This window comes from Struthio camelus, chromosome 20 (genome assembly GCF_040807025.1).
Source record: "Struthio camelus isolate bStrCam1 chromosome 20, bStrCam1.hap1, whole genome shotgun sequence".
Lineage (NCBI taxonomy): Eukaryota > Metazoa > Chordata > Aves > Struthioniformes > Struthionidae > Struthio > Struthio camelus.
Genome location: NC_090961.1, coordinates 12014387 through 12027669, shown reverse-complemented (window position 1 = coordinate 12027669; position 13283 = coordinate 12014387). Strand labels below are relative to the sequence as shown.

Sequence of the window (13283 nt, the reverse complement as noted above, 5' to 3'; positions counted from 1 at the left end):
TCCTTCTCCTTCCAGGCCTTCGCAGCTGTTAACTTAGCTCTGTGGTATGTAAATTGGTTGGCAAAACATAGGCTTGACAGTGAAACACTGGCCATTTCTTAGCTGTGTTTCTAGTAAGTGATAGGGTTTGGTTGTATTTTTGTTATGGCTGGAAAAATGAGGTACAGTTTGATTTGTTCAAGGTCACATAGGAATCGGGAGGGGACCATGTTAGGACCGAGGATTCTTGGCTTTTGCACCACTTGATTTATTACTAATGAATTTATTTTTATCTAGTCTAATTAAAATAAATCTGGTTCTTATTATTATAATTATACTGTGAAACAAGCTGATGGATTTCATTTTTTACTAATATGGTAATGTTGCCAGTGACCATCTGAAGGTTGTGCTCTTTGGCAGGCAACAAAATGAGCTGAGTGCTAGCTGGTCGTATTTATTGCACATATTAGTGGTGTATATTTTCTTTCAGTTGGAATTCCAATGCCTGATTTTTCTGAAACTGTCACTGCACCTGTTTAGGAATTGAAGGTAGCGAATGCATCATATTCAATAACATGCAGGCATTTGAGTGCTTACTTGAACAGTTTGGTAGCTGAGAAGATGAACAAAATGTAATCGATAGCTATTCACATTTGACCTTGTACCATGTTTCTCTTATGCTTTGTGGTCTCCTTTTGTTAAATGGTACCTTTATTCTAGCTATAAGTAGTCTTAATCACTCTGTTAAGTGTTCGTTGCCACTTTAGATGCAAATAGCTATATATATAATATATATATATAGCTATTTTATATATATATATATATATATATATATATATATATATCTAATTTCCATAAAACCTACTGAAAGCGATATACAATTTTTAAGCTTAGTCACACTTTCTTCTGTAGAAAGTAACAGCACATGAATAATTTGGATTTTACAAGTCCAGTCCCTGCTGTCAAATCCATACTAATAGCAGATTTAGGAGTATCTTTGCTCTTGTTACTTTCACCAATAACTTTTCTTAATTACCGTATTCTAAAGAGCAGGACCACCATACAGAAACATGAATACTAATCATGTTCTTTCCTATATTATTTTTGAATAAACAAACAGAAAACCTTCTCATCTAACAGAATGTGTGCTTTTTTTTTCTCTTTTTTGGTAGTAGGATGGCTGCCATTAATTTTGCTGACTATTTTTCTTCTCAGTCTATCACTTTTCTCATGTTTGTTAGTTATATCATGGGTGAATCAAAACATATAAGTTATTGAAAGTGTGTTGAAGGGAGTTGTCAGTGTGTAGAAGAACGTGATAGCTGAGAACGTGGCAAATTTTCTTGCTCAGATAACTTGCTTTCATTCATTTTCACAACTCCCTCTTTTCTTGGTTGTTTCCCTGCTTTGTGAACTGGTTGTTTTAGTTTTGTTTTTCCTCTCTGTTATACTCTTTATTGACTTTGCATTTAGGAGTTGTTGAATGAGTCTTGGCTTTCTGCAGAGACCATAACCTTAACTAAGTTTCTTTAACTGTACCACCAAATACATAGCTCCAAAATGAAGAAAGAATGCATTCAGAGAGGCTTCGAGCTGTCTGAGGTGGACTTGTGATTTCTTTTGACTGGTTTCATAAGAAATGACATCAGGCTGGGCCACCACTTGGAAACGTGCCGCAAGAAGCGGTGACCTTTGTAGTTGTTGTGGGAACTGAAAGAAAGGGCATGTAAGAGGTCGTTTTCCAACTTAATTCCCCAATTTTTTGTATTGGGGAAGTCCCCCTAGATGTATTTAAATACAAAGACACCTCATCTGAAAGGAGAGACTTGTTCTGCATTTCACTTTTTTTGAGAACAGATAAATTTTACTTTCTCAAAACTCACAGGATAAAGTAGAAGCTTCAAATTCAGGTAGGTGTTAGCCCTTTCATGATATTTTGGAGCAATTGCGTGGCATAGTCAACATAACTTTGAATTGATACTGCCTTAAATTTTAAAGAAGTCTCTGAATTGGATGTTGTTGGAGTCTGGGAGCGTGTTTTCTGCGGTTGTTGCTGAGTGCTCACTCTATCCCTGTGCTTTTCTCTGTGTGCAGTCAGGTCTATTTCCTGAAGGAAGAACATTCATTCTGAGTTAATTGGGATAGAGACTGCATTTGATGATGACCTCTAGAGCTTTGGGTTGTAATATTCTTTTATCCTCCAAATGGAGATGGTATTTGTAAAAACTGTGAGCAGGTGGCATAGTCAGAAGGACAAAGAGGAGACTGGGAGGAGTGCTGATCGATTGCCAATAACTGAGGGGAAAAAAATGTAAGAGAAGCTTAAAAAATCACTTGGGGAAAGGCAAGCCCAAGGGGCTCAAGTCCATTTAAAAGGCAGTGGACAAGACAGATGAGGTTATAAAGAAACAGTTGATTGTTGCAAGAACTTTGGGTTTACAGCCACATTCAGCGTAGCTCGGAGGATGCAGGTAGGAGTGGAGGAAGAGGAAATGTGAGTAACAGGAACAGGGAGAGCACAGATTTTGGGGATCAGAAAGGAGTTCCCACTTCAAGTGGGAGAACATAAGGCACCTGTGTCTCTTGTAGCAGATTTCTTAAGCAAACTCACTTGGATTTGGTCCTTGGCTGTTGTCTGCTTTCAGCTACAAGTTCAGCTGTGACATTTATCACCTGCGATATTTAATTACCCTGCAGGTCTTGGAACAAGACAGAAGTAAATAGTTATCTACATTGAGAACAAAAAGTTCCCTGCTGAAAAAAGCAAGTTCACTACTGATTATAACTTAACTGTTCCTTGTGACCTCGGTGTGTGATTGTAAAATAACATAATTTAAACATGGTGTTCTCCATGCTGCTGATTACATTATGTTTGAGAGAACAGACAATTATGGGAACATTTCCTCTTTCCATTTCTCTGACAGCTTTTAGCATGTGCCAAACCAATTACACGTGTTGGTTGGCTCTTTCAGAGCAGCCTGCTCTCATGCAAGGATTTAAAAAAGGAACAATTATATGCTGGAAAACTGGATGGATGGGCTGTTCTTTGGAAAAAAAAGGCTGCCGCGTCATTATCCGTTATTATCCTTAAACTGATTTTCTGTGCGAATGTCAGCAGTGGTCTATCCTCAAATAAGTACTATTCACAGAGGGGAGGGGAAAAAAAGTGTCTGGATAGAGTGCAGAGTATATAGGTGCAAGGTACAGTGCTTATTTTGCCCTTTTGAATAAATATTATGGAACGCTATTAAACTCGATGCTTATCTTGTGTTTAGCAACTAGAGATTCATTAAAACTCTTTAATTTTTCACCGTGTGTTTGCTAAAGAGATTGGTAGAATATATAGTTGATGGGAGTGTGTATGATATATATTTTTTAAAAGTAGAGTATATACATTTTCTCCTCCGTTTGAGGACATGGAGAATTCCAAAGGACTTTTGGTTTAAAGCCTGGTTTTAAACTGACGTGTAAAAGAGGGATGTGTTTATTTTGGGTACAGTGAAAGGACAGAAATGCCATGTGTTAATTTCTTTACTTAATTAAAGGAATCTCAGGAAAATTGAGGCAGCCTTGTTATTTCTGACTATAGGTCAAAGAAGTGTTTAAAATTTCAAGTCTCTCTGCAACTTGAAAATCAAAGCTATTAATATCATGCCTAGATTTTTACAAAAAGGTCAGCTGAAGTTGATGTAATCAAGAAATTGGTTTCAGTTAATTTAATTTTATTCCTAGAATCTGCTTTATCCTTGCCTCTAGATCAGCAAGGCTGGCAGTAGTGTAGTTTCAGTTTCCAGAGTGGTGGCAGTGCTATAAAACATATCTTGTTTGGTCTTGGTATATTCTTTAGGCAGAAATTCTTTACACGTTAACAATTGCATTCAGCTGTTTAGTGCGCTAGAGGACTTACAGGTTGCTTCATTTATATTCAGCGTTTTGTATTGGTATGTTTAATGTTTGAAAAATTTGCCTCCTGCTCAGGAGGCATGAAAGCTTCAGAAGCTGCAAGACTGTGTGAAGGTGGAAACTCCATTTCTTTTTTAGCTCATGCTCCATCCAACAAAAGGAATCCTTTTAATCTTTGAAATGTTAGATAAATCAGGCAAACCTTCCTTGTTTTGGTGGCTGAATTTGTGGGAGGCAGACATTATTTTCAGCACCTCCCGATGGGGTGGAAGGGGCATGGGCTGGAGCTTTCATCAGTGTTTGGCAATAGGTTTTTATAAATATCTTTTCTAATTCAAGGAGGGAAAATCCTAAAACAAACTTACCTTCCAGGGCAAAAATCTGTGTATTGTATTCGCTTCTAGTTTTATCTTTCACTGGTTTGCGGATCCTCCATCTGTTGTCCTAGCAAATTAGGGTAGTTAAGACCCAGTGTTTCTCAAGTAGAGATATTTGTCCTTTTTTTTTTTTTTTTTTTTTTTTAGAAGTATACCTGTTTTTTTGGTCGTGTTCCGTTGTATGTATAAGTATATTTTGTTATATATTCTATTGTTTTCTATATCTCTCCTGATGTTGTGAGTGTGAGATTGTTACTGCAGCAAATAGCTTGGCTGTCAGTGCAGATAATAAAATTGGCAAAACCTCTTTTTTTTTGCTGTTGGGAATAGCTGGAAGCTAAGATACTTCTGACGCCTGGCTTTGCCTGTAATAAAACTGTAACAGAATTGACGGACTGGCTGGTTCCTCTTAACCTGATACACCTCCTTGTAGGTGTCTTATGTCTCTACCTCTCTCCCTGTTTAATGCTAGCAAAATTGCCTGCGTGAATTCATCTGACCACGCTGCCCTCACTACACCATCTGTAGGTCATGGAGCATAAGTTCAAGGTCTTTTGTGGTCAGATGATGTATGTCAAGCATACAGAATATCCGTGTAGAAATTTGGGAAGCCTTTAGGAAGAACTGGAGCAGGTAATCCGTGGAATAAACTCTTCTCCAAAATTTTCTAATAGGGTCATCCTGCTCCATATAAAACAGTCTCAGCCCGGGCAGCCGTTCCGTCCACAATATTACGACTTCCAGCAAGTGCCTTTCAAGACGTCTTCCAGAAGTATCCTGAAACACTTGTTAGAGTGGTACAGGTAAGCTTCGTTGTTAAGTAGAATAAAAATAATAATAATAATCACGCCCAGTTCAAGGTATTAAGAAGAAGATATTTTAAAATTCAGCAAGCCCATCCCTTTGCAGGTATGGAATTGATAGGTATAGCCTCTTCTCAGGATTTGGGTTAGCTTTAGGTGACCTGCTATTCCCCCTGCTCTTGGAGTCCTAGGCTTATTGATCTCAGCGTTAACCAAGGATTGAATCAGTTTCTGCATGTGACAGCCCCTCGAATCGGCCTGACCTGCACTGGTAGGGGTAGAACGTGTTGGCATAGGCTCTGCTTCGTGCTAATGCACCAACATCATTTCAAATCAGCTGAGAGCATGGGAAGGAGGACTGTTGCATGTCCTGACAACAGACTGCCGGACCCTCAGAAGCTGTTTGTTGAAGGGGGTGATTCTTTGTAAAATGAACAAAACTCATACTGACGTGTGAACCTCTACTTCAGGAGCAATTGTCAGCACTCGAGGAAGGAGCTGTGCTTCGTATCAGAGCTTTAAGCTCATCTTCCCTTGCTTTGCAGGAGCTTGAACGTTTTTCAAGTGAGCACTGCTGATGTCTTGTACCTTCTGCAAAGGGAAGCTAGTGCAGGGACAACATATCGTGTATCAGTAGTTTCAGTTCGGAGAGTTTGAGTGGCATGTTGTCTCGCGGTTATAATAGCCAAATGGAGTGCATCTTACTTGGTCAGTCATTCTAATTTGTTCTTTTGTTTTACTGTCACTTCTAAATCTTTTTGTCCTTGCTACTGTTTTGGTGTCTGGATGATTTAGAGTGACACGTTAACCTCCTAATATTGACAGTATAATGATCTGTTCTCCTTAGCCAATTTCATTTGCCTTATGAGAGCTCATACAAAAGACAGGATGGCATGAAAGTGGAATAAGCTATCAGAGCAGAGGAAGGTCAGGTTTGATTGCTTTCAGCGGCAGTGATGTCTTAGCGCCAGTTTCAAGGGTTTGTAGAGCAGTAGCCCAGATTATAGGGGAAAGTTGAAATAATATTTTTAATGAGGGGGAAAAATTGAAGCAAATGCTTTTATTTTGAGGCATGTTTACTATTAATATTTACAGGAAAAGGCATTATTTGGTATTCGGGAGTAGGACTTTTTGGATTCTTTGCTTATGCCATCAAGTGGCTCTGGAGTTTTTGGTAAATCTCTTGATCTATCTGTGCCTCAATTTATCAATTTCAGGTCATGCTATCTTAGAGTGTAGTCTGTGTTTTTTATGAAGTGCCTTCGGGTCCTCTGGTGCATGACTATCTAAATGTAAGAATGAATGTGTGAGAATACTAAATCCATTCCTGTTGCTCTCTGTTTCCCATTTCTAGATCATCATGGTGAGGCTGCAGAGAGTGACCTTCCTGGCTTTGCACAACTACCTTGGCCTGACTACCGAGCTCTTCAACTGTGTAAGTATGGGATACGTTTTGTTTGCTCTTGCTCTGCGGCCTGACTTGGCACAGAGGTGTTGCTTATCTCAGAAGATCACAAGCATGACCTTAAGTAAAGCGAATGCTGCACGTTAATAATGATGGTACTTGAGAGATAAGGTGCTTGTTGTAACCAGTTCATACAATCTCTTCTATGCTAGGGAACTAGAGGGAAAAAAAAAAAAGAAGCTAAAATTACAAGAATTTGAAACACATTGCTTCCGATTGTGCTGGTGCATTAGTGTACTTCAGCAAGTCCTGAGGTACTTTAATGATCGTTTGCCACTTCTACCTGTAATAATTCAAAGGCTGTTTGTTACACTGTATCTTGAGAGTGCAGTCTACCTTTGTGATTGCTGATGACACATCACTGCATGTCTTAAGGCAAATCACATAGTTTCATTTTATTACTTTTTCTCAGCTTACTTTCTGATGTTAACGCCTAAGCTCTAAAACGTGTGAATGGGTGTCTTTGGGAGAGTGAGGCAGAGATTGATTGCATATTTATGAAAGAATACGAACAAAAAGGTAAATCTCAGCTGATAATGATGGAATACCAAAGTGATTTCCATTTTAGTTTTTCCCATTTGCTTCCTCAGCAGATGGGCTCAGTCCAACATTTGAAAGTCACTTTACCTATCTTAGATTTTGCAAGGCTGTGTTCCTTGTGCTTCTTACCTCATCACCAGTATTAAGATTTCAGTGACTGGAAACTTAATAGGTTCTTTTGCTCATCTGGTTGAGAGCTATGGTCTTCCTAATGTGACTTAAGGAGCTCTGTCTGGTTAATGGGAATATTTGTTGCTTTTCCTGTAAGGTGATGCACAGGATAGTGGTGCAAGAATGAGTGTTTTTTTTTTTTCATTTTGTGTATGACTGGTGAAGCTCTGAATGTAGTCTAAAGGAGACTTTAAAATACGTATTCTAAGTGGGAAAGGGCAAAGAGTCTGCTCAGTACAGCTGTGGGGACACTCTAAAATGTAACTTTCTGCATATCTGTATTACAGCACAGGTGTAAGTGGATGTCTGGGAGTATCTTTTGCACCTTGGTTTATCATTATCGCCTTGGTTCTTGCAGCAGAGTCAAGCCATCCCCCTGATCTCAGTGGCAAGTGTGACATCTGGAGGAAGCTCGAACAAAGCAGTAAAAAGACAGATATCTAATGTATCAGAGGAAGAGCGTGGAGAAAAGTTTGAAAAAGCTGGAGATGCACCAGAAATAGGTAATGTTTGTGGAAATGTGTAATAAATGTCCTTAAATGAGTGGTATTCTGCAATTGTGCTCTTCACCAGAGGATTTTTATTTGATTAGAGCAGTTAGGGATTGTCTTAACAAGTCGGTGTGTGTTTTCAAGTCTTTTCATAGTCCTTAACTTTGAAGGGAATTATTACTGTGGTGTTAAGATATTGGGGGAGGGGGCGGGAGAAAGAAGTGTCCTAATACTGACTTCCCAGGAGGAGCTGAGAAAATTATGTACTTGGGATAATAGCGGAAGAATCACTGGATGCGAGTAGGCTGTTGGATTGAAAACCCTCTAGAACATACATAGAGACAGAGTGAAAATAAAGGCAGTTAAGTAGAGATCGGGAGTTGTCTCCTTTTTTCCAGAGCTGCTTTTAGGTGCGTCCTCAATCATTTCCCTTTCTCTGCTGTTTTTGTAATGCCTTTTGTGATACTCAGTGAACATATCACAAATGTCATTGGATTTGTGTTTTGTAGTCCTAGGAAGGAAAACAGCATTACTTCCCAAGAGGTTGCAGCCTGCATTGCTTTTTCCAGGTCACAGCTGAAATTGATTGTAGAATCGGAAATAAACGTCTGCTCTCTTGAGTTATGGTCTGATATCTTAAAGATAAGGTCTGTCACATATTCAGTTGCTCTTGTTATTTGAGAGAGTGAATCTCAAATAGCAAGGAAGAAGGAATTCGTGGGATTAAGTGTCTGTATGGAAGCTGAACCTAGGAGAATAGTTTGAATAGTTTGAGTTGAATTTTGCCTTTGAATTTAAAAAATTGTTAATAAAATTAAGTCAAAATGAGGAGGCAGATTTAAGCATAATGTTTAAACGTGGATGTTTTAAAAATTATTGAAGGCTGTGTTTAAAGTTTGGAAAGTAGGTAGTGGAAGTTCTTGCTCTGTGTAGTTTGTTTTGCTAGGGAGTGCTTTGATATCTGTAATTCTATTTCTAAATTTCAGATACACTAAAGACTTCTGGTACAGAAAATTCTGAGCATGTTTTCAGAAGAAGCTTTTCTTCACCTCCTTCCTCAGGGTCAGCAGAGGCTGCTGGTAAGTAGTGCTCGGGAAAATTGTGGGGAATTTAATGTAGGTAATCATTTGGGATCCTGTCATATCAGAGGACACGTGCTCCGGAGCGTTACGTTGGGTAACCTTGTTTATGTTAGGCAATCATCTTCAAGTAGCGCTTCCTAACTTATGAAGCGTAAGGCAGACATTTATTTTCTGGAGTAACAAATGGGCTTCTGTCTAAGAGAGCATTCCCTTTCTGCCTTTATTAGCAGTGGTGAGCATGCAGTAATTAGGCGTTTGAGTCCTGCATATCAAGAGCTTTATTAACTGATATAACTGAAATAAAAGCAATTACTACATATGCTATCTTCTTTCATGTAAAAGATGACGTACTTGGCTGATTGTCCCAAAGAGCACATAACACAGCTTTGTTGCTTTCAGTGGAATGTCTCTTTGAATGGATAGAAGAGGTGATTCATCATTGCATGTTCTGATGAGGCATTTATGAAGTTGAGCTGTTTTGATACTGCAGTAGTCATTTCAGTGACCTTCAGACGTCTCTGCTGTAGACATCTTCCTCTGAATCGTGTGTTTAGGTTAGCTTTATTACCAAGGTAGAGAAACTACCGTGACTTGGGTGCATCATAGAAGGAAAGCATCCATCTGTAGTTAGCCGAATGCCACCGTAGCCGTCTTGAGACAGTTGTAAGGCCATGCTTCGGTCATGGAGCAATCACTGAGATGTTGTTAATCTAGAAGTCATACGAAGTTTAATCAGAGGAATAAAGGTATCTCAGATCCATTAGAAGATACATGTATTGCATACATTAACTATTACATGGTTTAGGAGATAAGAACAAATACCAGGGGTTAGAGGAGAGGGAGACAGGGAGAGCAGGGTGGCTTTCCTCGAGATAAACTTTGACCCTTCTTGCTATCAAGTTCAGTTGGTGGCATATATAGAAGAGAGGAATGGGTAGCAGACTCTCTTACATGTTGCTTCATTTTTAACAATGGAGAATTAATTTGCTGCTGCTTTAGTTTTTGCTATGCAGATGCACGATATCCCAGTTATAATTTCTTGATAACTTCTGCGTTACTAGTCAGAGGGATGGATGTGGCAGAGAAGTAGGATTTTGGCTAGGGATAAGTAAACCAACCTTTTGAGCCAGGGAAACACGAAGGGGAAATGTTGAAGTCGTGTGTGCTGGGTTTGGCTTTATTTTCATGTGTTTTAGATTGTTTTTTGCTATGCGTTATAGAATATACCAGCAGAACTAACTCTTTGGTGAATTAATAATGTTTACTTGAGTCTTGGAACACAGCGATTTTCGCACTAGATAAATACTGTAGGTCAATGCGATCTGCCAATGCAGCCCTGTAACGTTTTTAAGGCGGTGTCCATGCATGTTTTTAGAGCCTTTTCGTGGAAAGATCCCTGCATGTTTAACAGTGAATCTGTTTGTCCTTCTTTTCTCCTTTTATGTGTCAAAGAGTTATGTTAGGCTACACAGAGCTTAGCAGGGGGAGAAAATTAATTTCTGCTGGCAGAAGAGCATAACTAACTGGGTAATTATGATCTGCCTCAGTTAACAGAGTTGGCTTCTGCTCACTGCAGTGAGGTTATGGTCACTGTTTAGCTTGCACGGAAAGTATCTTGATGTCTTTAGTGAGAAGATCAAGACCTTGTTTCGGCTCCTGTTCCACTACTGTACTGTGTATGCAGACTCCATGGGGATATTGATTATATTGATTATTCCTTCAGAGAAAGGAGAAGAGTCTGTTACTAGAGTCGCATGGGTGCTCTTATCTCAGCATCTTTTTCTTGCTTGGCTGCTTAGAATGGGCAAAAATTGCCCAAAGTAACTTGGAAGAAAACCTTACAGCCCCAGTTGATTCTGGGGTTGGGGTGTGAATTTTATTCTTTCTTTGTACAGCTATCTGACGTGAAACGTAGGAGTTAAAGGCTGAGGGTAAGTGAGGAAATCTGATCCTGTCAGCTCATGCTAGTCTACCTTTTAAGCACAGTAACCCTTTGTGTGGAGAAAGGTAATTAGGTCATGCAGAATATCTGGGCTGGTGGATGGACGAATCGGATGAACTGCGTAAACAGTGGGAGTCTTTTGTATGTGATAACTTCCTCCAGGTATTACTGCTCCTGGAAACAAGTGTTCCTAACTTAATTCCTGCAGGTGAAGTAGCAGTTATCTTTCTTTGTCAGGAGATGAGAGAAGCTGATTCTTCTTGTTCAAAACCAAACTGTACCTGACCTACAGCATACAGGCAGGAGTGCAGGACCGCCCGCGTTAGGAAACACAGGTAGTTAAGTGGGCGAGTCCTTAGAAGGAGGAAGGCAGCTGAAATCCTGCCAGCGAATATGTCACTTGCCATTGTTTTTTGCAGCGACTTCCACACCAGCAGTGTGTGGGATACCAGTGAGCATGTATTCACCAAACAGGATCGCATTCCACTCTTGAGTTTCCCACTGCCTTCTGTTCTTTTGAGTCAACAGTTCTAGCTAAAGCTTGTTCTGCTATATCCTTTCTAATTCCCTTTTGAGCAACGAGACAGTTTAATTAATCACTGTGTGGGAAGCTTGTATCTACAGATTGAGATAAAGACTTCTAATTTGAACAGAAGTCTAACAGACGTAAACTTTCGCTCTTAGAGTGCCTCTTTTCTTCTCTCTCTGACCTTTAATATGCAGAGCTATGCAGAGGACGCTTTTCATGCCTACGTGCCCGCTATCAGGTTATTTAGGTTTAACCTAGTGAGTGCGCGTTTAGATTTAAAATGCGCTTGGTTTATTGGAGTTTAGTAGTTATGCTGGCACTGATTTGTGGGATAGTATAATTGCTAGGTAGTCAAATTAGCCCACGTGGAGCTCCGTGCTGCTCTTTCCAGTATCTGGGCTTTTTTGTTTACAACTAGTTTGGGAAGTTCCAAGATGCAGTGTAGATATATGCAGTGTATGAAGTTCAACAGATAGCGTGAATGACACTTGGTTTTGTAGTCTCGAAGTTCTGCTGATGATAATCTTTGGGTCAGGGTTAGGTTTTTGTTTGGAGGCTGGTTGCTGAATAATGTTATGACCCCAGTGGCAGTTGTGGATTTGCTGTGTGTAAAGATTTGTTTGTAGATGAGATGGAAAAGTGGAAGTACTATTACATAGGTCTGAATCCCTGGGAGAGTGGGATTCTCTCCTTGTCTGAGTTGGGGTGAAGATAGGAGTCAACCTCTCTCAGATATAGAAGAATTGTACTTTTAAAACTAAATTTCATGAGCAGGTAATGTTTTCATCTGACCATATTTAACAAGGATAAATATAGGGCCACTCCATGCTTCCAAAAGCTAACTTCCCAAAGATCAGGGAAATTCTAGGCAAGCTTGTGTGTATGTGTGGGGGGAATTCAGAGTTAAAGACTGGGAGGTCTTTCAGAGTTTGTTAGTTGACCAAATTCAATAGTCGAGAAAGAGAATAGTGTTTCCTAAACACCCATGCTGTTTTTTGGCAGCAATTTGCATTTTAAAAAGTGTCATAAAATATAAGAAGGGAAGAAAAAAGGCATAAGGGGGAAAACTTCAGCTTTTCTAAAAGCAGTATATTTTTGAAATATATTACTCATACAGTAACGATTATAGGTCCATTTATAAATTGAGATTGCAATCTCTGCATCTTTCTTAACTATTTCTCCAAGTTAAACATTTCTGTTGTGAATTTGCACATTGTTAAGCTGAAGTGCCAGAATCCTGTTTAAAGTAATTAAACAGGAGGTGTTTCCCAGTTATGTTTTAGTATTAATCATCTTGGATAAGTTCCTGGAAATGGATGGGACAACCAAGGAGCTGTAATTCTGTGATGTGTTAAAGAAGTAATAAGATATGAAAAGTACAGAATAGAAGTCATTAGTAACTTCAAATTTGTGAATTGAGTAGGTGAGACCCATAAGAGAATTCTTTATGTATTTCTAAGCGCATGAAGCGTATTGAAAATTTGGACAGGTTTTATAGAAGATCTGAAATTATTTTAGGGGTGGCAGGGAGCAGGGGAAATGCTTCCCACGGAGGGACTCAAGGAAGTTGCTGATCTTGATGTTCTCCCCATGAAAGCTCTTGCAGTAGATCAGGTATGGAAAGCTTCATTGGATTAGAGGAGAAAAGTTTAATGAGACTCATTTCTTGGAAACCAAAGCTAGGCTAAATCACACAGACAAGGAGGCACAGATTAAAAATTAAAAAAAAAAAAAAAGGCAGGGGGGAAACGCATGAGGAAAATCTTAGAGTGGTGGACTTGCCTTTTCCTGACAGTCTTCAAATCCAGAATGACTGTCTTTTGTCTAGCCCAAAATAGTGAACTCAGTACAAGAGTGGATGTGTGAATTTTGGGACTTATAGTAATACATAAAGTCAGATGAGGTGGAAGGTCTGATGGGAACTTTAAACCATGTCAAATAGAACTAGGAAATAAATCAGAACACAAGGATGCCACTTTCTGTTTAGTCCTCAACTTCAGA

General features: G+C 39.3%; 1 protein-coding gene across 3 annotated transcripts in view; it reads left to right on the top strand.

Moving 5' to 3' along the window:
* The window catches only part of PNPLA7 (patatin like phospholipase domain containing 7), a 137136-nt gene that overhangs the window by 10024 nt on the left and 113829 nt on the right, over window positions 1–13283 (top strand). For all 3 annotated transcript variants that reach the window (XR_011135650.1, XM_068915160.1, XM_068915161.1), the window contains 4 exons: window positions 4934–5062; window positions 6417–6497; window positions 7597–7741; window positions 8716–8808. Coding sequence is in view for 2 of the 3 variants with exons in the window: in XM_068915160.1 (XP_068771261.1) it covers window positions 4934–5062; window positions 6417–6497; window positions 7597–7741; window positions 8716–8808 (448 nt within the window). In the remaining variant the exon portion in view is untranslated. The remainder of the gene's footprint in view (window positions 1–4933; window positions 5063–6416; window positions 6498–7596; window positions 7742–8715; window positions 8809–13283) is intronic.